The sequence below is a fragment of the Diadema antillarum genome, unplaced genomic scaffold, assembly GCF_040938485.1.
Source record: "Diadema antillarum isolate AM-2024a unplaced genomic scaffold, OU_Dant_1.0 seq00001013_RagTag, whole genome shotgun sequence".
NCBI lineage: Eukaryota > Metazoa > Echinodermata > Echinoidea > Diadematoida > Diadematidae > Diadema > Diadema antillarum.
In genome coordinates this window covers 250,665-274,989 of record NW_027271849.1, presented here as the reverse complement: position 1 = coordinate 274,989, position 24,325 = coordinate 250,665, and the positions used below count along the sequence as shown (strand labels likewise).

Here is a 24,325-nt window from a genome sequence, read left to right as displayed (position 1 = left end):
AAGGGGTCACATGTGTGGAACCAAAGAAGGAGATCAAGAACAATAAGCAGGATTAAACTGTATCACCATCACCGCCATTATTACAGTCAACCAAATTTTTGCCTCTATTCCTATTTGCATTCCACATTACAACCTTATTGCTGAATTGCTTGTTAACTGACTCTCATGTCAATGATAATAACACTGGGTTTGAATATATTTTAAAACTTATAGCAATTTTGTACCTGTTATAGTAAATATCGGTAAGTTAAGAAATTAGCTTTTCGTTCATGGCACATTGATATACAAGTCTTTGTTTGGTGGATGAACTCAATTCCAAATACATTGTGGTGGCAATTTTGCGATAAATTCGTATAATATGGCTAGGTCTTTACGTTGCAAACTTCTTACGGACGTGTATAATGTTTGTCTTTTTCGAAAGCAAGGTGATGTGGCTTTTGTTTGTGTCCATTTTAGGTTTTAGAAAGTGCAGAGTAGGTGAGAAACTTTCTCCGACTTTTATGCGTGATTTGAGTGTGGGTGGACATTTAGGTTTCCAGTTGTGTCCGAGTGACTTGTTTGAATAGCTGTTTAATATTGCTTTAGGTATAAATGTGGATACAGTGGCGGAGTATTGTTTCCCATATCGTTCCCACTGCATAGAAACCCGTGTATATACCCTGTTTGATGGATTAGGGAATAACACGGCCATGCCTGTATGGGCGTGGTACATAATATAGATGAAAATGATTGTGAATGATGTAACTGTGCTGATTTAATGTCATTACGTCAAATTCACATGAAATGCACATGCGTATAGACACAAAGACAAACACAATGCAAACACATACAACGCAGACTCATGTACGGAGTACAAGGGATAATCCAAGATGTGTGGTGAGTGATGACATCATCAATACATGTACATCTTTTTCCTTCTTTTTTTTTTCTTTTTGGCTGAAGGAGAGGGGTGGAAGCGAGTCGTTTTTAGTTGACCCTGAAACTGACAGATCGCGATAAATACAGAATAGGAACTATATCTAACATTTTAATGAATGATTTATACTGGTGTCACAGAGAACAAGTCTACTAGGCAACTAAATGAAAGCGCCTATTAAAAAAAACAATGCGGCGATATCAACTTCATTCAGTTCTTCTGAAAAAAAAAAAGTTAGTAATTTGATCTGACGTGCTGTTGATGAAACCCATTATACTGTACAACAGAAAAATATATTCTTAGGATATGCAAAGGAAAATAATATGGAGAGGCTAGATAATTACGACTAGAATCTTGCAGAAATGAAGAGGCGAGAAAGCATTATAGAGAAACAAGCTGTTTTGAAAAAAAAATGTCAGCATTATTTAAAACTGCCAATGTGGCGATACAACAACTATACTGCAAATAAATTGCGGTTTACCTCAAAGACAAAAGGCACAATAGATAATTATAGCACTTTTCAATGAAAATATCAGAATATACCGCTGTTAACAAGTTGACAACTTTCTAGTTCCTTTCATCTGACTTATTATTAGCTATCGTTATTTTGGCATTAAAGTGATGATAGGTGTCTAGTAAAGTCCTGTAAGTAATAGTCTCGCAAATGAATTGAATAGATACATTAACTTGCCTTTCGCGGAAGAACATAAAAATACACACACACAATGCTAACTGAGATCATAGTGATATAAATCAGTATATAGACGTCAAATTTCAATTTGCAATACAAATGTAATCTGAAAGTATAATTGAGCAATAAACAAAACTTTTGTAGGATCAGTTTTGTATGTTGCATGTGATATTGGTTGTGTGTATATACAAAACCTTGCATGTTAGTACAAACAGAGTCGTGATTTCCATGAACTCTATAGCTAATGGAACAAAAAACATATTAATTATTCATTAAGAAGAGGCTGATGTTTCACTGTTAGTAATCGTTCTCTTAAAAACAAACAAACAATACAATAGTACGTGTACACAAGATTGTGAAAGCATGCATGATTTCTTTTACTTCTCTCATTGACATTCTTATGCATTTCTATATGAAGAGAACTTTGTCTATTACAGTTGAAGGCATGGAGTACTATAATATGATATATGCTAAGAAAGATTATACTGGTATATTTTTATGCAACACTGTCGGTATTGAAGAGTCGAAATATATTCGTAGATACATTATATTGAATGCTTACCATTTGTTATCCCCGAATAACCAAACATGCTCTTGGGCCAGACTAGTTCATTAACATGCATATCACGATTTAAAAAAACCCCAAACAACTGCTTGACAACTTTGCCAATCCACCTTTAGTGTTTAGACTTTTGCTTACGCGACTGACAACCCTTGGTGAGGAAAATGCAGTGGAGTTATACTCAAGGGCTTTAACGCTTAATATGCTAGGTCCAAGTGTATTCTAAAAAACATAATAGTCAAACCTTAAAGGTTAAAAACGTGTATTTGCATGCACTGTCATGACTAGGGATTTTTAGGTATAAGTGTCCTTACTTAATACATAGAAATCGAGTAAAGTGTCTCAGAATGGCAGGATGTCACATCTTCTGAGCATTGAACAGTTTAATCATTCTATGTACGTCTTTCTGAATGGAGTACTTCCTCGATGTTTAAAAGCTTTACATGTATTAGTTTTTAAATATTTTGCTGAGTTATTATGTTGATGTGTGAAGTGACAGTTAGGCCTACTCAACATCCAAGTATCTACAATTTACATAGATTTATACTGAAAACCTTATCATCGTCTTATCATTTTTATCATTGAGTGTAATAAAAGAGGAAATATCATAAAAGGCATACTGTGTACTTTATTGCGAGTTGTGAGTTTTTGTGAGTTATCGTCACGTAAACAGTTGGACCCTATGCCATTACGGCCCTGCTAAAAAAAATCATCTCTAGCGCATGCACGTGCATTTGCACATGCACGCACGCAGGCATGCACACACACACACACACACACACACACACACACACACACATAAACGATATATATATATACAATGTATATATATGTATATGCATATATATATGTATATGTATATATATATATATATATATATATATATATATATATATATATATATAGCAACACACACACACACAAACACAAACATTATAGGCAGATACACGTGTATGACATTTGTTATATTTCGAAGAAAAAATCGCAAATTAACCTGTGGCATTACAATATCGGAGAGACTGTAGTCTACTAGAGAGCTACATTTTCATTAAATCTTTTCCTTCCGGTTAAGAAATGGTGCCCCTCACAGTGCGTCTGCTAGAGAGTAGATCAACAGTGCTATTTTTTTTTTTTTGTAACAGGATTCCTAATTTCGTATATTTTTTTCATCATCTTGTGAATAAGTTAGGCCTATACTGCTAGAATTGTGGTATCCCAGAACTATACTTAAATCGTGGAATTGCTCGTCGGTGTTATTGCGAATTATCGTTTGTACTTGAAAGTAGGCCTACGCTGTATCTACATTTAGAGATGTATCTACATTTACCCTTAAAGGGATGGTATATTTCTTGTTGAGATCGGGCTTCATGTTTCTATGTGTGTGTGTGTGTGTGTGTGTGTGTGTGTGTGTGTGTGTGTGTGTGAGAGAGCAGTGAGAAACCTCTTATGAATTATTAAAGAGAACATAAAATTTCCAAGAGGAATTCAAAGTTTATTTGATGAAAATTGGTTTTGAAATGGCTGAGATATCCAAAACAAAGCAATCATAATAAAGGGGGGATTCACCTTTAAATAGGATCGCTTTATTTTACTCTGTTTTTTTGCATACCTCAACCATTTCAAACTCGATTTTCATCAAATATACTAGAATTTCCCTCAGAATTGTTTGTTCTTTCGCATTTCATGAATAGCTTCTAATTATCTTGCAAAAAGTTAAAAGCTGTTCTTAATTCCCATCTCAACCAAAACTATACCATCCCTTTAATTCTAACTCCAATCAATATTACTTTGCAGGCCACAGAATGATTCCAGAGATTTCTCTCGTACTTCAAACGAAGTGTACAAATGACCATGTAACGTGACAAGGGGTTCTTTTAACTAGTGTCCCACTAACTTGTCAATGGGGATTGAATAGGCCCAGCGAATCGACCCGGCATGAGTAACACGCTACTCCCGGTTGCTATGACTACGTCACAGGGAACTCGCGAGGGCTCTGCCGTCGCGGCCGGGGCGAATTGGCGAAATGCGCGTGCGCTGTGCCATATTATACGATCGCCTAGCGACCCCTGCATAGCGCGTGTGTTATTTTGTTATTGCCCCATTGCCCCATTCCCTACACACATCGCGATCGCCACACACTTTCAGTACGGGACAGTGCAGTTGCGGTAATCCTATGCACCGGCAGAAGAAGACATAAAAGTAGAAGATTTTCACCAACAGTTTTGACTGTTTTGGGTCATAATTCAAAGCAGAAGTTCTACTGCCAGTTTCCAGTGGAACTGGGGCTCGTAACTACGGTTTAAATCATCGACGTTCAAGCCAAGCGCTGTATATTATAATCTTCCCGTGGCACATCAACAAGTGTTTTTCATTTAGTCACCATGCATAAGTCATATCAGTCGATCTTGCCGTGTCATAATCGTCTCCTACAGCAAAGATGGGACCAGAAATACTACGACGAGCACAGGCAAAAGGTAAGGTGCAAGTTTTGTACGAATATCACTTTGTTTTCCCCATATTTGGTTATATCATCATGATATTATAACATGCCATATGTGTGCATATAATTGCCGTTCTTGATGTCCCAAAGGTTATGTCCCATGTGGTATATTTCTGTAGCAGCTAGTACATGTATGTCACTGATATATACAATGACATATTATGCAAGTATATGCATTTCGTGACAGGCAGTTAAAGAAATTAGTGAAACTATTTACCATGTATGTTTTTGAACATAGTGATCTCGATTCCAAATTTACTGGTATGCAACTCAGAAAAATATATGCATCTAAATTATATTTTAGCTCAATTGAGATACAATGTATATACCACTGTTATATTCCCTATATGCCCTTATCAAACTGGATCACTATGATAAATGTATATCAGTAAAATAGAATGCAACTTTAATACTATGTATTTGACTATATATTTGTTATTATATGTTATGCTCTTCCAGTGAAATATAATTGCATATTATTGATTGTTGCCTTTCAGGTGAAAGAAGCTAAATCAATGGTTGACACCAAACCACCTACAACGTACGTCCACCTTCATCTCAAGCTCAAGAAGCTACAGGTAGGAAACAAGTGTACACCTCTTTATTCTTTCTCACATTGTCATAAGATAGATCCATAGATAAACCATCATATCATTAGCAAAGGAATCATAGTGGTTATGTAATCCAGACATTGACATTAGATATTATACTGAATGCTTGTCTAATATATCACTGTAATCAAGTTTTGTATTTATTATTTTGGCATCCTTAAATCTAACCCATAAATCTCAGAGGTATATCGTAGAGTGATTTCTGGTATATATATACAGTACATGTACATGTATGTCACGGAACTCTAAATTTCTTTGAATTCAGTTAATGAATGTGATTTAAATGCAAATTTATATGCATGACAATGCAGTCGGAAATTTTTCTTTTAAACAAGAATTATATATCTAATGTATGGATGACTGACTGTTTATTTTTGGTGACCTGTGAACAAGGAAAGTATCCAAAATGTTGATAGATATTACCATGTAAGCTGTTAGTAGAGACCACTGACAGAATATGTTTCAGATTTCTTACTAATTAAGTCCTTGTAGTGTTACTTTTATTTCAGCATTTGATTGTCTCAACGTAAGATTGAAGATGCTATGAGCTTTGTATGTTATGAAAACTAGGCAGAAAAAATGTAGGATTTTAAAGATATAATACTTGAACTTGAACGTGGGTCATGCCAGGATGCTCAAACCATTTTCCTTTTATGACGTTATTCCCAATGCACAGCTAGAGGAGGAGAGGCTGGCGGTCATTGAGCGCGACAACAGGATCCTCCTTGAGAAGATGTCCGTCATCATGAGGACTCGAGGTCGAGTCGACAACAGGAACAACTACATCCACAGGAGGTAATGTCACTGATTTTCACAAAACTTGTTCTCTTATCTTTCTTCCCTATAAAGCATTAGGAAAGCTCACCCATGAACAGCCCCGATTCTTTTTTTCTCAGTGCATGCTTGTGTGATCAATCTGTACTAGCTGTATTCTGATTATTCTGCTTTTTATGCCTCCGCAACAAAGTGGCCGGAGGCATTATGTTTTCGGGTCGTCCGTCCGTCCGTCCGTCCGTCCGTCCGTCCGTACGTCCGTACGTACGTCCGTCCGTACGTCCGTCCGTCCCGTTTTGTTTTTGTTGATATCTCAAGAACCGTGAGGTGGTTTTACATCAAACTTGGTATGAGGGTATATCCTTGAGGGATAATACTTTGTGTGGATTTTAGGGTCACAGGGTCGAAGGTCACAGGTTATTTTGTGAAAAAAAAATTTGAAATTTCATGTTTTTCTCCATATCTCACAAATGGTTCAAGGTATCTTCATGGAACTTAGTGTATATGCTTGTACCGATAGGCAGTGATTATCTAGGGAAGTTGGGGGTCATGGGTCAAAGGTCAGGGGTCAAAGGTCAAGGTCAACTCCTCAAAATATCACTACTTTCCTTAAATGGAATATGCCTGAAGGTTGTTTTTTTTTTAAACTTGATGTATGGCATGTATTACCCAATATATATTTTTGGGGAAGTTTCTTGCCAAAAGGTCAAAGGTCAAAGGTCAAAGGTCAAGTGAAAGTGCTAAATTGCACTTTTTCCTCCATATCTCGAAAGTAATTCAAGGTATCATCATGAAACTTACATATTTATGCATGTTCAACCTAACAGTGATTCTCTTTGGAACTGTGAGGTCAAAGGTCAAAGGCCAGGTTTAGATAATGCTATTTTCCCATTTGATACTGAAATTATACTTTTTCTTAATACCTTGAAAATTACTCAATGCATAAACTTATAAAAGGGTCAAAAGTCAAGTAAAAATCATCAGTTCCCCAAATACCTGCACTCTGACATTTTAATCATTCATCCAATTGAACCTAGTTCTAGGAAAGTGAACATTCAGCACATTTGTATCAAACCTGTCATTTTAATATTTTGCCAATTGTGTGAAACTGTCATCACACATTGTCAAGACATTGTACTATAGACCTATTAGGAGAACCATGCATTATGGCGGAGGCATATCAGTAGCCGTAGCGATATATCTAGTTTGTTTCTATTTATGTTTTGTAATATACAGTGTCATCCGTATGAATGGTGTATATTTTCAGCAAAAAGTGCTTTAAGAAGGAGTTGGACTGATACATAATTACAATAAAAAAAATCTTTCATTGGAGAGACACCCTGTAGTACAAATGAAGATAAAAATGAAAACTGGTCTCTCCAAAAGTTAACCTCTGTAATGTTTGACAGCAATAATCTTCCAAAGTTCTCTGTCACTGTTATTGCCAACCAATCCTGCTTCTTCTTTCGTGAATCATTTTGCTAGATGATTTTTTGTCACAAATGATTATATTTTTTCTTTGCTTTCATTGTCGTCTCCCAGTTTGAACCGCGAGAAGCGCCAGCGTGAGCTGCTGCGAGTGACGAGGGAGAACCAGGAGATTCTGAAGAGGATTCTCGCGAGGGAGCCGGAGTACAACCACCTGGAGTGGGACCGGCAGTGGGAGGAGAACGAGACGTTCATGGACAACATCTCCCGCTACCCCAGGAACTGGTGGCAACTCGAGCAGGAGGAGAAGGAGAGGAGAAAAGCGGAGAGGAAAGAGGTGAGGATTTGTTCTGGTGGTGCACCTCTCTCTCCTACCTCATTACCGGCAGCGGTCTATTTATGGAAAAGATTACTTTTATTTCTCTCCTTCCCCCACCCCCTCTCTATTAAAAATTAAATCAGGACCTAGCTAGTCAGCATTGAGTGCTCTGTTAACTTTTCTTCTGCCAGATTTATTTCTGAATTAGAGTAAATATCCATGACTCAATACAATATGCTCTCTTAACCCGAATCTGGTGGCCTGTATATTAAGTCCATGGGGATTTCAGAATTTAGTATGGAATGGGTTAAGCGACAAAATCGTCAGTCTAATAACTGTGTACAGTGTAGAAAATTTGTTACTTCAACATTTGTCATTTCCTGGTTAGCTTTGTTGACTTTCAAGTGAGAAATGATCTGTATTTGGTTGAAAAAAATAGGTCATTATCTTCAATAGTGTGGGGATGCAATTAACCTCCTTCTTCTCTTAAACTGAAAGTTTGGCTCCCCCTTTATTTTTGTGTTTTTCTTTTTCTTTTTTTCCAAGTCTAGAATGAGATTAGTTTTATGTTCAGGGCAGATTTCATGCTACCAAGAGAAAGGATTGTAGGCCTATAGTGTCATTGTATCATATACCCATCAAAGTCGAGTTCGGGCACATCGGTCAGGTAGACAGCACAAATATAAAACGTAAAGAGTGCTGCCTGTTGTACTGTGTAAACAGATACGATGGAGCATACTTGAAGTTTTTACAGCCTTTCACTGCAAGTCAACTGGAGGAACAAAAATCAGAGTTTATACAGATCTGGTCAAGGCTAAAGTCAGTCAGGCAAAGTGATCTATTTAAACTATTATACTTTGAATAAGTGTGATATTCTCAATAGTGAGAATTAATCCCAAATGTTCAAACCTTTGACTATTTACTCTTTTGTATTTCACAAAAGCTTCTTCAGCTTTTTCAATGTACACAATGTTCAAAGACATCGAGAGTTTTCCAAGCTGTTACTGAAGAAGGGGATGTTGATAATAAGAAAAAAAATAAATATATTAAACAGTTTTATGTTGGTGCAATGCTAACAAGTTGCAGTCATTGCAAAGTAGGGGGGCTATTGTAAGCCTCACAGACATTATATGTGACACTGCACCTCAAAACAAACAAAAAGTCGCCAGACATGAATTCTTAGTTAAGACCATATCCTGAAAGAGCAGACTTTAAGCTTTAAAATGATGTATAACTCAAATCAAATGGACTCTCCTAACCTATCTAAATAATGGAAAGAAAGCACAAACTCAGGAAAAGTGTGAACTGAGAAAAGAGGCTCTGAAGTACAGTGTCTATTCAAGCGCTTAATCTTTACCAAACCGTGCTGGCTGTGCGATGAATGGGACAAAAAACAGGAAATAAACCACCAGAGTAACAACAATGAAGGGATTATCAGATTAAATTGAAATTAAGCATGCCTCATTAACACAGTCTGTCCATAAGTAATATCAACTATTAAAGAATTAGCACTATCCTTTCAAAAGTTATAAGAGTTGAAAGTGAAGAGTGTGGACCAGGTTTTTCAGAAATGAAAAAGGGATTCTAAAGACACACCTAATCACACTATTCTACCAAAAATGTTCGAGATAAACTGCTAAAAAAACACACTTTCCTGCCCGTTCTATGATACCAAATTTTAGCATAATGTAAAAGAAGACCCGCTCTTTCAGAAAATATGAAAAAGTCAAGTTCGGCTAGGTTGACCACTTTCACTTATTTTCAGTCCTCACGCAAAATCAGTGTGTGCGACTTTATGTTCGTTTTGAGGTGCACGGTCACATATTCTCAGCTGTTTCACATTTCAGTTTACAGTGAGCTAGCAATGGACCTGATCATGAGTACTTCACAAAAGAGAATAACTTACGAATTATGTGTCAACTTCTTCAACAAAGAAATGCAATGCATGACAAACATGGACCAAACTCTTTAAGATTTCCTTTATGGGGAGTTAGACAATGTCATGGTGTATGATTTCTCATCTTTTTCATTTATTGGTATGTACTCTTGATTAGTTTATGATTATATGTGTAGTTGATATGCTTTAGTTTATGTATTTCGATGGCTCTGGTGTTTTAACTTTCAGACAAGGAGACGGGAGAAGTCCAACCTCGACGAAGAGGAGAATCCAAGGAAGAAGGATTTCAAGAAGAAAGAGAAGAAACAAGATGAAGAGGAGGAGAAGGAGGAGGAGCTTAAGGAGGAAGCGTCGGGAGAACAGAGGGAGGAGGAGGAGTCTCAGCAGAAAGAGGAGGAGCCTATACAAGAGTGAACAAGGTCACCTTGAGATGCCAGAAGCTCACCTTGAGGTGTCCTTGAGGAACACCTTGTGTGACAAACTCAGATGGAGTCAGAAAATCACCGCTGCAGTATCATTCGACCGATTTTGTTTCTTCTTTTTTTGTTTTTACACAATTGTGCTGCGACTTCTACAGATGTTGTCGCAGTACGCCGAGTCGAATTTGTATGCAACAGCTTGATGATGGACGAGCGTTAAGAAAGGTGCAGTGTTTCAATGCCATGTATGCTTTTGTATTCATTTCAAAGTGACAGAAAAGAAAAGGATACCATGTGCTCTAGGCTTTATATTAGTAAATATATGTATAGAGATAAGATATTCTACAATGCATATTCTGTAACATTTAGAAGAGTTATTCAAACAGATATACACTGTTTTTGTTCTCCTCGAGTTACAACTTCAAAACCAAGAGATTAGTGTTCAATCATCCGTCCAGATTCTTTCTTTTCTGTGCCGGAATGGATGCCAAGAGCATACTTAGAAGTTTGATGTAGTTTGTTTCAACTTTCCATGCAGTTCTCCCCCCCCCCCCCCTTCAAAGGATCCTTGCATTTGCATATTTTTGTAACTGTCATAGCATGTTATCATAATCGCAGATGTCATAATTATCTTTCACCTAATTCATTATTATTCATTTTAAAGGAAGGAAAGTTTTATTTCTTGCTCCTGTCTGTATCCCATGGGTTTTCACACCAGTGAGATAATAATCCAACCCTATCTGTGCAAATAGGGGCAGTCATTGGTGGTTATGAGTTCTTTGAGCACTGACCCAAGAGTTAATTGTGTCTTTTCATATAGCTCAGTGGGAACTCTGTTCAATAGTGAGACAAGATTTTTTTTTTTTTTTGCAGTAGTCTCAGCTCTGTTGGAAAATTGTGTATCATAATGACTGGGAAACAGTATGAATAGATCAGTATTTTCTGTAATTTTCCAATTTCTTGATTTCAGGATCACACAAATGGCTAGCACATTTAAGAAACATATTGTTCTGACTCTACCTCTGAAATAAGGCTAAGTTGGCAACTTGGAATCGGTGCATGATGAACTTACTGGTATTTCAATTCATGCTACCACATGATGGTTATTCCATTTGCCTACCCAGCAAAGTAAAAGATACAAATATTAAGAAAATTTCTATGCAAATTAAGAGTGAAGTGTTTAATAGGTCAAGATGACAAGTCTCATGTCAACCTGTAGGGTTTTCCGGTCAAGAGCTCCACACATGGCTTAGATCAGAGTGATGTGCTGCGCATAAATTGTCAGAAAGATTCCTAGTGCTTACTCTTGCTCTTGTAAATGTGTTTACTTGCTGCTACGTTTTTATGTTTGATGTTTAAATTGTATGTCTGTTGCAATTTTTAGCATGAAAACAAAAAAAAAGGAGAAAATACCAGAATAAATGAATTGGATATGAAAATAGTCTTAGCGGATTAAATGCAATACCTCTACAGTGAAATATTTTGCAAAAATTGTTTTTGGAAGTGTCTTCTGAAGCATGTGTTGAGGATATAACATCATAGTTGTGGGAACTCGTTCTTGGGCTGGATCTCTTACGTATTACAGGAGAGATTTTGATCTTAAAACAAATTGGCAACATTGTGTGAATAGTGTCGAATTGCTAAACTTGTTGCCACAAAGGAAAATCGATGTTGTGCCATGTGATTACAATGATTACATGTGAATATGCTAAACAAACAATGAAATAAAAATGCATTGACAGCTTACATGTAAGTATTTCAGGGGAATGGGAAAGATTTTTCTCTTCATCATGTATTCTGAAACTTCGACACGCAGCTATGGAGAAATGTTAAAGTTTCAATGATATGTATGTATCTGAGCACTTAAGAGCAATATGAAATCCAAGACTGGAATAAGAATTATTGTCAGACACCAACTATAAGATATGCTTCTAGGCAGTTGTTCAGATTCTGTCACACTTGACACTCCAAGCAACTGTAAAAACAAGCTTTCTTGTGTAATTACGTGTGTATAGCATTCCCTGCAAGATTTTGAAATCCTTGTAGACTATGAGCTAGGACCAGAAAGCTCTCATACCATACAAAATGGATTGACATTCTTATGCAATTTCCTCAGGTTTGCAACTGCTCTTCCCTCTATGTTTACATTCTGATGTAAATGACTTTAAAAATATTTTGTTGCCTTTAGCTCAATCCCCCAATACTTGGTAACCTTGCTGTTTTGACAAAATCCTTAGTCCCACCTATGTTTTTGTGCTGTACACTGCATGGTTCTTCTGAAAAGGTGCTTTTATCATGACATATTTTCTATGTTCATATTTCATTATGTCTTTGTTGACCACCTGTTCATGAGGTGATAAGGAAGTAGTAATTATTCCTAACAATTTGTTATCTATCAATTGAATTATGCAAGAGGAATCCTTTCAGGTTTTGATTGTTGATTGGTAGGCCTATAATACAGCCTATTAAGTAAGCAACTGTGCTACTTTGTAGTTATTTTATTCTAGATTCAGTGTCTAAACGGTGCAATGTCAACATACAAGATATTTTCTTGACTTTGAATTTTCCAATTACATTCTTTTAATACAGCCATGTACATTTGAATATATTGTGTTGATGTGTAAATAGTTGTGTGGTATCACAAATCTGCATAATGTAATGAATATTTTATGGTGTATCCATGTAACTGCTTGGCAAATCTGATGAAATAAAATTGATGCTAATAATATTAATACTGAAGAAGACATGTGTTGTTTTTGTTCTTTAATCTCCCATTGTTGAACAGTGATTTTTGGTATGCGAATTTGTACCCGTGATTGCAAACAACCCACAAAACATACTGATGCACTGTCAAAACATTATCTAAAGGCCAAAACATATTTTAGTTAAAACAAAAATGGAAACTTATGCATTCGGTACTTAGCATATCAAGTCATGTTCCAGGAAAACAAAAACACCTTTTTCCTATTCAGAAAACATATTTTCTTAAATTGATGGAGAGAAAGATGTAGGTAATGAAATGATCTTAGATGACAATTAATCACTGTAAAATTTGACCAACCTTACATGTAGTAGCAATCTAATTTGAGTCATTTTTTTTTTCATACCAAACCATGTCAAACAATGGATTAAAGTAAAACAAAAATAAAAAAGACACTTTTATTCTTTCCTCAAAATGTGATTACAGTACAATACACCACAAAAATAAGGAAATCATTAAGATGATATCGCGATCAAACAATAAGTACTGCACTTATAAACTTGCATAAAGTACAAAAATTGTCAAAAAAGAGAAGAATATACATTTCAATCAGCGCTTTCACTTTTCATAGTTTTATTTCGTTAAAATTACATGCTAGTCTTCCTGAATGAGAAATAAAAAACAACTGAAATATTAAAAGTTTTGATACTCAAACATCCAAAAAATATCTCATCATCATAATACTCTGAAAAATGGGATTGACAAAAGGACACCTTGTTGAGCAAGTGGCCAAGTCTGAAGTTCAAGCATAAAACCCAAGTCAAGTAATAAAGAAAATTGACAATTAAAAATCTTCTATTCATCCCGGTTGTGATTAAATCATTCAGTCCTCTCAATCCGAATTTGTCTTTGTACTTTTTGCCACCTGGAGTAACCATCAAGTTTGTGATATGCATTTGTGATTTCCACGTAATATTATAATATAATTAAAATTAATTAATTATAATATTATAAATAAATTGAGCCAATTTTCGTACAGAAATGTTTTCACTGATTATCAATGAGTAATCAACTTCCTTGGTAATACATCTTGTCTGTAGAAACAAAAAATGAAATGAAATAAAATAAAACAAGAACTCATACCAGGAGATATATGCTTGTTTTTAAGGTGTGGTCACATTGTCCCAAAATTGACAAAAGATGGCCATCCGAATACGGAATTTTCACTTTCGTACAAAGCTGGCCCCGAACTTCGTTGGAAGCCAATCAACAGCCGAAGCAAGGACGATATCTACAAAGAGTCACACAATAGCACCTGAACTGCGCTGAAAGATGTGAATCTTCGTGAAGTTTACCCAAAGGACACATGAAGGAAGCACGATAGGTGCACGAAGATTTTGCCATCACTCACGAAGTTGCTGCTGGAGCCTGAGAAACTCCACCAGCGTTCATACGATGGCTTAAGCTGCCCTCAGAAATGACCCAATGTTTTTTTATAGCTCAGAACCAAATTTGAACATTCCCTTTAATCGTGTGTCCATCTTTGCTCATTTTAGGGACAGTGTAAATTAAACAACATGGAAAAAGCTCTGGATGACTGAGGAAGTAATATTGAAGAATAATATTGCCTTAATACATTGAAAGCTAAATTGCAGCATTTTAGAAGGAATGTTATTAACATCAAAGGCAACCCATTTACATTACATGAGAATTGATATAACAAACTCTTGATACAACTGGCAACATTACAAGGCACACAAATGAACATGAACAGGGGTACTCACATTTTTTTCCCCCCATAAGTTTTCTGCTTTTGTCTTTGTTTTTGAATTTGTCTTAAAGACAGACCCAAATTTGGAGGCCTTTAAAACAACCCATAATAGGGTATGCCATCTTGCATTTCTTTAACGGATTGATATTTCTAACAGAAAGGGAGTAGCACGACTTACAGGAAACTAGCAAATAGAAAGACATGCAAATACACACCCCTCCGTCGGAGACACTATAACAGCAGTATGTACATCAAAATTACAAAAAGACGAAAAATACTGATTATGTGTCAAACAGCACCTCACGGATATAATAGATGTTCCAATCACAGTTCCTTACTGTTAGACATTGTTCCTTGAGAATGGATAGTATTTCATCATCACACACAGAAATCATTTCATATTTACACACAACAGCCTGAATGCTGAATCTTAACCCATTGAGGACGGGCTGATTTTGCTACAACACAAATTCCCATAGACCCCTGCCTGAGTATACTTGGGACTCGTCCTCGACAGCTTAAGTTTGAGAAGAGTGTGAACCATAACTGCACAGCAAGCAAGAAGGGGCATTTTGGTTCCCCCTTTTGGATTCTCTTTTTTTTTTCACTCTTCTTTCTTTCTTTTCTTTCTTTTTGGGGCAGGAGAGCAATAGCAGTATTGACCTACTGATATCAACAGGACTGGTACACCGTTTTCTGGAGCATCAAGCTTTTCAGAACAAACTCCTTTTCGATTATAGTTGCGATTAAAAATAATCCAAGGAGGAAGCAATGTAAAGTGCAAACTGTATCAGAAGGGTACCAGCCACACAGAGAAAGATAGAACAATGCATGTATTTCTGAAAATCATATCATCTTGACAATGTCATTGTGGATACAAGGTTAGACGATTACTGCAAAAGTGGATATTTTTCACACGAGTAATTTTTCGCGTTTGGCCACGTAAGATGAAGTTCGCATGTTTTTAATTCTGCCAAAGCAGGATATTAATTACAGGAACATATGGCATGCAAATATATCTGAATGCTTTTATTTTTGCACGAGCTTCTGGTTGAGCGAAATGCGCACATAATTTCCTATGTTACAGTAGCGGTCCTCCGAAGATATGACCACTGCACGAAATTACATGTAGAACTACGGTATCAAAGAGAAGCGATCTTTTGCCATATCTCAAGCGGTTAGATTCTCGTTAATGCGCCAGAGAGGGGGTTTCTCTACAAGGCACAAGACGACGGCCGCAATTCAAATATTCAAACACGACAAGTATGTCTCAATGGGGGCACTAACCACTTCTCTCAATAATGTAAATGCTGTTATTTTTGCATAGATATTTTTTTCACGAATAGGTCACATACATTTTCTTGAGATGTTGTTGACGCAATTTGACACCGATGCTATAGCATGTACACTAGAGCCTGTCCTTTCACTCTGCCACTTCAGTGTACATGAACGTGGTACTGAGGTTTTTTGATTGTCAATGAGGAAGAATGCGTAACACTGGACTCACTAGTATGCATGTGTCTGGCCAGCCAGCCATGGCCATTGTTTCACTCAAGTTGGGAAGGCACAGAATGCGAAATGAGCATGTTGATATTTTCATGCCACAAATTGAATGTGACCAAGGTCGGGTGATATTTTTTTGTGTTGTTGAAATTTGCAGCCCAACAGTGATATGTGAAATTAATATAATATCAAGCCCTCATGAAAATAAAATGTTTTACAGTACCATGAACATGCCAAAAGGTGTTCATCCTAATCAGACAAATTAACACCACTCTAATCCTTCTATGCACAGCACAATGTTGCTTGTAAAGGTAATTTTTCTTTATCTGTTTCCACTTGATATCACTACTGCTTCAGAAGTCTGCAGACACTTATAATGCAAATCATGAATAAAAATGTCAACATACTACATTGTATATAATATACACATATGCATTTATAGTATCTAAAACACTTGTTCCCTTAATTTTGTTTTGGGGCTTTTTTGGTTTCACTTCTGTGCTGGCTGCATTTCAAGCTTGTAACAACCCACTACAGATATACAATACACCAATTACATTTGACAGAAATATATTTCATGCATTTTTCACACACTTTGTTGCTTTGCAAAAAGTTTGAACACACAAGCCCTGAAAAAGAGACAAAAAAAAATGTCCATTGGAAGCAGAGGACAGTATACTTTGGCTGAAAACAAACAAACAAACAAACAAACAAACAAACAAACAAAGAACAAACATACAAACACATATTCACACACACACACACACACACACACACACAAATGCAAACAAGTGTGCACCCACACAAATATACAAACACTTGCAGTACAAAAGGAACTTATTTACAAATTGTCGCATGCAAAAAATGCGAAAAAAATGGTGGAATGTCTGTTATATACATTTCAGATGACTGAATATCCTCCTTATGACTTGTAAGGCAAGACTTTAAAACAACTCCTCTGCACCAACTCACGTCCCCTAATGTGCAGAAACTAACACAGCTCTATGATTTACATGTACTGTTTCAAACCCTTTACACGTCTATGCATTCACTAATACTGCCTAAGCGAGATAGGCTACTAAAATCACAAACAGTTGTTGAAAAGGCCTAGGAAAAAAAAATGGACTTTTCATTTTTCCGCGCGTCTGAATTAAGAATATCAATAATTATTGATACAATGCTGTCCCGTTAAGTGATTAAACATCATTTAGCAATGTTACATAATTTGTCTTTTAAATATATCTGATTAACAAATCTTTACAACGCTTTTGATAAGCCTGAATCAACTGAGCATTGCCCTTCTTTCCAAGCAGGTACAGAATGCCAGATAGGCAAATTTTCTGCCTTGCTCACTACGCATATCATTTGCTTGCAGTCATCTCTAAAATGTAACACAAGTCATGGCAAATAGTTCTCGTTCAAACATGTCATATTGAAAAGTTTTCATTTGTCTATCAATACACCATACAAATCTAATAACAAAAAAAAAAAAAAAAAAAAAAAAAAACACCATCTACAAACTGCTGCTCAGTCCCATGCATTCATTTCAAAACTAATTGAAAACATGCTGGTACTGTTTCATGAACTATAACTAGGCAATCCATTTCTGATCAAGATATAATGCAGGTCTTAAAAGGTGAAGATCAGTTCTGTCACTCCAATATGCTGGCTCTTACAGCACTTCATGCTTATGAACATTTCTAAATCTAATTTTACATTATTTTCTGTTATTTTCAATCATCAATTTTGAAAACCTCTGAAGAACTAAGATCACTGATGAACATTGATAATACATGAGTGTCTAGAGAGAGGCATTTTAATTCCAGAAGGAGCCACTGCCCAACCCTCTGCCCAAATCTATCTGACCCCCCTCCGCCCCAAAAATGGAAGACATGCAGTGACTGTATACTGAGAGGCAATATGAAGACATCACACAAACACCCTTGAATACAAACTTTAGCAGGTACCGGAAGGGCAGGAAGCTGCAAGGGGGAAAAAAAACATTTTAGAATGAAAAAAAAAAAGAAAGAGAAAGGATGATATTATAAGAGTGTAAAGGGGACACTTAAAAATCTGAAGGGTTGCAACAAGCAAACCAAAAACATTTCAGAATGAAAACAAATTAGAAAGGATTATATTATAAGAGTGTAAAGGGGACACTTAAAAAATCTGAAGGATTGCCATCAGGCATGCAGCTTTGTGTGTTGTAGTAGGAGGCAGAAGAGAGGCAGAAAGCACCAGTGTCGAAAAGGGGGGGGGGGGCATCAGAGATGGGATGGAGCTGTAATTCATCGTGGCGTCAGATCCGGGCGGGGGCCACCGGGTGCGCACTCCCTTTAATTTAAAAAAAATGATAAAAGAAATACATAGAAAAAATGGTGGGGGCGCGTGTTCCCCTTTAATTTTGTAAAGGCCCCCCTTCAAGGAAATTCCTGGATCCGCCCCGGCATCGTCATGGAGATTGGAGTCTCGGGGAAACCACCCCCCCTGTGATGTCTAGTCTTTGGCATCGTCTTCGGTACGGTCCGGCTCGGCTGTCCTCACAGCTGACTGAGCAGAAGCTGATAACGAGAAAAGAAAGAGAGAGATCCGTTCTGGTGTTTATCATAGTGACTTTTAAAGCGTACTGTGCATCCCAGAGAGATTCTGAATCTCTGCATTCGGCATGTACTGAACATTCAACAGACAAATCATTCCCTTTCAAAATCTATTAGTGGAAAAATGAGCAAAGAAAATGGGATTCCATCGGGATTCGAACCCGAGATCTCTGCATTGCTGGTCAGATAAGAGTAAACTTGATATTTTTCCCCCAAAGGGCAATTTCACACCGTGTTCAAGTTGGCTTTGTATGGACACAAGTACAGTAAAATCCAACAAACACAATGGTAAAGGTTTTGTCAAAAAATCTGGCCTAAAGATGTTAGCATAAATATAAAAAAACAAAGCACCCAATTTTTAAGATGTAGAAAGTTCATCTAATCAAAAGTGAGTAGATTTAAAAGCGTTGTTCCAAATATAAGGTAGTGTTTAGTGCCCTTGTGGTTCTAATATCTAATATTCTACTGAAAATTAAATAATCTAAACCTGACACCATAATGTGGAGGAGATCGAGCTCTACAACATGATACAAATAACTAAATAACCCCCCAAAATACGATTCAGCCCTTCTGGTTTTTTGCCGACGAAATGCAAGGCCTGTTTCTTTTCAGTTTGCTGCTTTTTCAACTAAAATTGGGTAGCAGCATCACCCATTCATGATGACAGTCAGAAAAGCATCCAGCACTCACCATACTGTGACAGCCTCCTCTCAAGGAACGACATCGCAGGTCGCTCAGCATCGTCCAACCTCGTGATGCCACTGTCAACGTCATCCGCACTGTGGTCGAATACAACAATAAAAGCATTGTGCATTCACACTTCACTCTTGAGAAAAATACAAAACTCCAGTTGCCCTCAGCAAAAGGATGTTGGCATAGCAAAGTTTGAAAGTCAGAATTTCTTTGGGTGTATAATCAACTGGATTCCAGAGAGGACTGAAATGCAGATAAAGTCATTATCATTTTCAGAATCACCATCATAAAAGCAACTATTAAAGGGATCATATAGTTTTGGTTGAGACCTAATTTCAGGTTTCTAACATTTTTTGATGAGATGAGAAGCCTCCTATGAAATATGAAAGATCATCATCATGTAATTCCATGAGGAATTCAACATTTATCTGATGAAAATTGGTTATGAATTGGCTGAGATATCCAAAACAGAGCGATTCTAATAAAGTGTGGGACCCACCTTTTATTACGATCGCTTTGTTTTACTTTGTTTTTGGATGTTTCAGTCATTCCAAACCCGATTTTCTTCAAATAAACTTTGATTTCCTCTTAAAATGGTATGCTCAGTACTACAGTGAAACCCCGTTATAACGAGTTCGGTTATAACGAGGAACCGCTTTTAACGAGGTGATCGCGTCGGTCCCGTTTTCCTTTGCATGCAAACCTATGGCAGAACGAATCGGTTATAACGAGTTCGGTTATAACGAGATTCCGGTTATAACGAGGACAATTTCGGTGCATCATGATAAAGAAAAACATAAGCAATTTGATCGGATGTAACGAGGTTCCATTTCTTGACTATATTGTCGCTTTCAAACACGCGACAAACGAAACATTGAAAACCGAATTCACGCTATCCACGTCTTTTTCCCGCTTTGCAGAGAACCGTTAATTCCTTCCATTTTTTCTTCTAAACCACGCAATAAGACACAAGAATGCCTTCCGATGTTCCTACTGAATTATTAAACATAATCATTCGATTTTCTTTTTCGCGAGATACGCGTGCGTGACGAGGCGAAAAAAAAAAGATAACGCATTCAAAAACGTTTCATGTAACGACACTTGGGGCAAAAAATGGACAATTAGAATGCGTGTGCAACTCCCCCTTTCCATTTTTAGTTCCGAATTCCAGTTCTTTTGCTGGCTAGCAAATATGAGTGTGTATGATTAAAGCCAAAATAATTAATGAAATCATCGCGATCCCGTCAAGAGACAGTAGCGTAAACTTACTAAAAATTTTTGAGTAACGCATGTTAACCTACTTAATCGGTGTTCAGAAAAAGAAACAAACGCATTTATTTAGTATTTAGTATTTATCTGATATTTTAAATATGAGTGTGTATGACTGAAGCCGAAATAACTGAAGAAATCATCGCAATCTCGCCGGGTGACCGTAGCGTAAATAATAGAAACAAACGCATTTAACAGTTCAAGAACGGAATCGATGTACAAATCGCGAAGATATTTTCGGAAGAAAATAAAGAACACATTTTTAATCCCTTCGGACGCAACCATCATACATTGTATAAAATTACAGCCGAAATGAATCATGAAATTATCGCGTTCCCGCTGGGCACTAACAGCGTAAAATATACCTCGCAAGTTAACGGTAAACAACGCATGTATGTTACCCTGAAATCATCGCGATCTCGCCAGGTGAAAGTAGCGTAAAAAAGTTGAATGACGCATGTTAACCTAAATCAGAAAAAGAAACCAACGCATTAGTTTGAATAGATCTGGTTTGTTCATTATTACAATTTTAACACTGCACTTCACAAAGAAGATTTTTTTTTCTTTCAGAAAGGTCTACCAGGTAAAGATTTGCGTAAAAAGAATCACAACCTTCCACATTCAATGCTGTCGCATATTTTTCAAGAACGGATGTACAAAACGCGAAGAGATTTTTGGGAAGAAAATAAAGAGCGCATTTTTAATCCCTTCGGGCGCAACGATCATACGTTGTATAAGATAACAGCCGAAATGATTAATTAAATCATCGCATTCCCGCTGGGCACTATAAGCATAAGAATACCTCGCAAGTTACGGTAAACAAGGCCTGTACGTTACTCTATCTGCGCTGGTGTTTAGGAAAACTTCACAAACAAGAATTATTACAATTAATATTTAACTAATTTCAGCCCCTACTTTTTCGTCTAATTCACAAATAATTTCCCTTTATTCTCTCAATAATAATGATCCATAATTGTGTAATAACAACGCAAAGGATGTCGTTAGGTTTCCTTTATGGGTATATGATGTGGTGCTTATGTTTTTCTTTGTTTTTGATGCGTACGGATAGAACGAGGTACCGGTTATAACGAGGTAATATCGCCGGTCCCACGGACCTCGTTATAACAGGGTTTCACTGTATTTCATAAGTGTTTTCTTGGTATCTCGCAAAAAGTTAAAAGCCCAGTTCTCATCTCCACCAATACTGTACCATCCCTTTAAATCAGAGAATATCTTTCTTCCTGTACTCACTGTTCTCATCATTATCTTCATCATAACTACTCTTAATGTCATTTTCAAAGAAAGACAGAAAGAGAAAGGATGGAAAGTGGGTGAGACAGAGTCAGATTGACTTCCTCTGTATGCTCACCTTTCTGACCCCTGACCTCCGTCCCTTCCACTGGGTGGGGCATCCCCAGCGCTCCCTCCTGCACCCTCGTCGGAGTCAGCGGTGTCATCCAACTTCAGCCTCTTGCCAGCCGTCCGTCGAGTCGGGTGATGTCTCTTGGTGTTCTCCTGGTTGAACTCGCGAAGTTGCTCAGACTGTTGGAGAAAAACAAAAATTAAAATAAAAGCAAGACATCAATGCATCCATACTGGCAATCACAGATGAGCTAAACGTAGTGCATCCGACATGGCAATGCAAGATCCTCGCATCACTTTCAATTGAGAGCTTTAATGCTTCCATACTTTGTAAGGTTTGTTTGAGAGCATGGTTAACTGCGTCAAAATAGCAAAAGCCCACTGCTCCATCACGAGGAGATTAAAATGAGGCCCCTTGTATAGTTAAAAAAAAAGAAAGAATACATGCTGTGTATCTCTTAACAAATCTGTGTATGCTGAAGAAAAAATTTCACCGAAACTCTGTTGCCCAAGACACTTTCTGATTGCTTCAGATGTTATGCCAATTCCAGAGCTAAACAATCTAGAAGAAGTCTGCAATTAACAGCAAAGGAGGAATATGGGTAACTTACATTTATTGTTTCTCCAAAGCTGTACAGAAGCCTGTGAAGAAAGGGCAACAATTGAAACAAGTTTGAACAGTAACATCACAGACAGGAAAAATCCTAAGAAAGTAAGCTTTCAATTCTTTTTTTTTTTAAGTGAAAAACCTCAAAGCATAAAATAAGATGGTAGAAGTTAGTGGAGAAAGGCAACATTTGAATAAATGTCAGCACAACATTAAACATGTCACACTTCAGGCAACTTCAATACAGCAACTACTACAATGTTTTTTTCATGTGACTGGAATAGCTCTAAGAAATGATCAAGAAAAAAAAGTGTAATCACAGACTATAGATGTTGTGTGGTATCACAGGAAAAAAAAACAACAACACAATGACCTTTCGATGAATTCTACATTTATGATAGCTTCAAGTACACCTAGGATGATAGTTGCCTTGCAGTATTGGAAGAGAAAACAAATTAATTTCAGCCTTAACAGTTAGTTGGCTGGACATGATTCTGTTCATGATAAATCATACTAATAACCATATGAAGACAGACTAGCCAATGATCTCATACAAGAAATACCACGAACAAATTACAGATACTAAGGAGTAGTAAAATGACCAGAACTGGGCAAAATGAAGCACCATATCAGTCATGTGTTGGGTTAGATTTCGATATGATACAATCTTTTTTTGTTTGTTCGTGTATTACAAACTAGTAAAACATTGTTCATTCAGCGATTTTCAGAAACTATTTGAGTACAGAGACAGAAAAGAAGTTGCAAGCACATCTTCATCAAAAGCCAAAGGCACGGTTATGTGGTTGCCAAGTGTTAACAAGAACAGTCGATGCAAAGTCGATCATCTTACCTTGTTTGTGGGGTCATCTGACCAGGGGATGGGACGGGGCGGGAGCGGGGGCTTCGAAAGGGCGAGTCGGTCATCGAAATAATGTTGAGGTTTGCACCAGGCAGTCTGCAAGGGAAACACATTACTTGTGCTTTGAAGAGACTTCTAGGTAATGCTGCAAAACTATCAGAGAGGTAATTTCCACTTCCATGGAAATTCTATGAGATATTAATCTTGTTTTTTCTTTTCAAATATAAATGACTTTCCAGTATTGTTGTCATGAAGAAATTAGATGTTATATACACACAGGATATTATTACACTGCCAAACACATGCATCAATAAGCTAGTTCACAGTTAGCACCCGCGAGTGATTTTTTGTACTTGTCTGGGTAAGATGAATTTCGCATGTTTTAAATTCCACAGAATCTAGACATTTATCAGTGGAACAAGTGATGTGCAAGAGCATTCACATATTCTTATTTTTGCGCTGGTTTTTGGTCACGCAAAATGCGTAAAAATGTCCACGCCCCAAACAAATTTCCACTTTTACAGTATGAGTGTAATACCTCACACCCAGCAGTGAATGCTATGTCTAGGTTACATTTTTTTCCCAAAGTAACACATGGATACCATAGATATTCTCTCCCCCCCCCCCCCCCCCCCACACACACACAAACACACACACACAATGGCTGGCATGCTTACTGGTACACCGTTGTCCCTGGCGTGGAGGTAGGTTGGCAGCGAGATGGCACGGGAGAATGGTTCGGAGTCTGTGAATGAAGAAAGGTTGGTTTCATGTCATGGTTAATCCATGAATAACTAGAGAGTACCAAGAGAGAGCAGACCTCCGCCAAGCAGTTCATTTCCAACC

The 24,325-nt window shown here is 37.1% G+C and overlaps 2 protein-coding genes across 2 annotated transcripts in view; one reads left to right on the top strand and one right to left on the bottom strand.

Annotated features, from left to right (window-relative positions):
* The first annotated feature begins 4,550 nt into the window (after window positions 1-4,550).
* On the top strand, window positions 4,551-10,543 carry LOC139742671 (sperm axonemal maintenance protein CFAP97D1-like). The gene is made up of 5 exons (XM_071653201.1): window positions 4,551-4,643; window positions 5,167-5,247; window positions 5,957-6,075; window positions 7,597-7,819; window positions 9,927-10,543. Exons 1-5 carry the CDS (start codon window positions 4,551-4,553, stop codon window positions 10,110-10,112), a joined length of 702 nt encoding a protein of 233 aa, XP_071509302.1. The 3' UTR covers window positions 10,113-10,543.
* Window positions 10,544-18,588: 8,045 nt separating this feature from the next.
* Window positions 18,589-24,325, bottom strand: part of LOC139742670 (retinoblastoma-associated protein-like) — a 37,631-nt gene continuing 31,894 nt past the window's right edge. Inside the window, exons 19-24 of the mRNA XM_071653200.1 lie at window positions 24,157-24,224; window positions 23,471-23,575; window positions 22,625-22,655; window positions 22,021-22,193; window positions 19,380-19,468; window positions 18,589-18,653 (exon numbers count right to left, since the gene is read on the bottom strand). Coding sequence (XP_071509301.1) covers window positions 18,589-18,653; window positions 19,380-19,468; window positions 22,021-22,193; window positions 22,625-22,655; window positions 23,471-23,575; window positions 24,157-24,224 — 531 coding nt within the window. The remainder of the gene's footprint in view (window positions 18,654-19,379; window positions 19,469-22,020; window positions 22,194-22,624; window positions 22,656-23,470; window positions 23,576-24,156; window positions 24,225-24,325) is intronic.

Coding starts and splice junctions, on each gene's coding strand:
- LOC139742671 (XM_071653201.1), top strand. CDS start 4,551: ATGCATAAGTCATATCAGTCGATCTTGCCGTGTCATAATCGTCTCCTA. Junction 6,076..7,596: donor AACAACTACATCCACAGGAG/GTAATGTCACTG, acceptor GTCGTCTCCCAG/TTTGAACCGCGAGAAGCGCC. Junction 7,820..9,926: donor GAAAAGCGGAGAGGAAAGAG/GTGAGGATTTGT, acceptor TTTAACTTTCAG/ACAAGGAGACGGGAGAAGTC.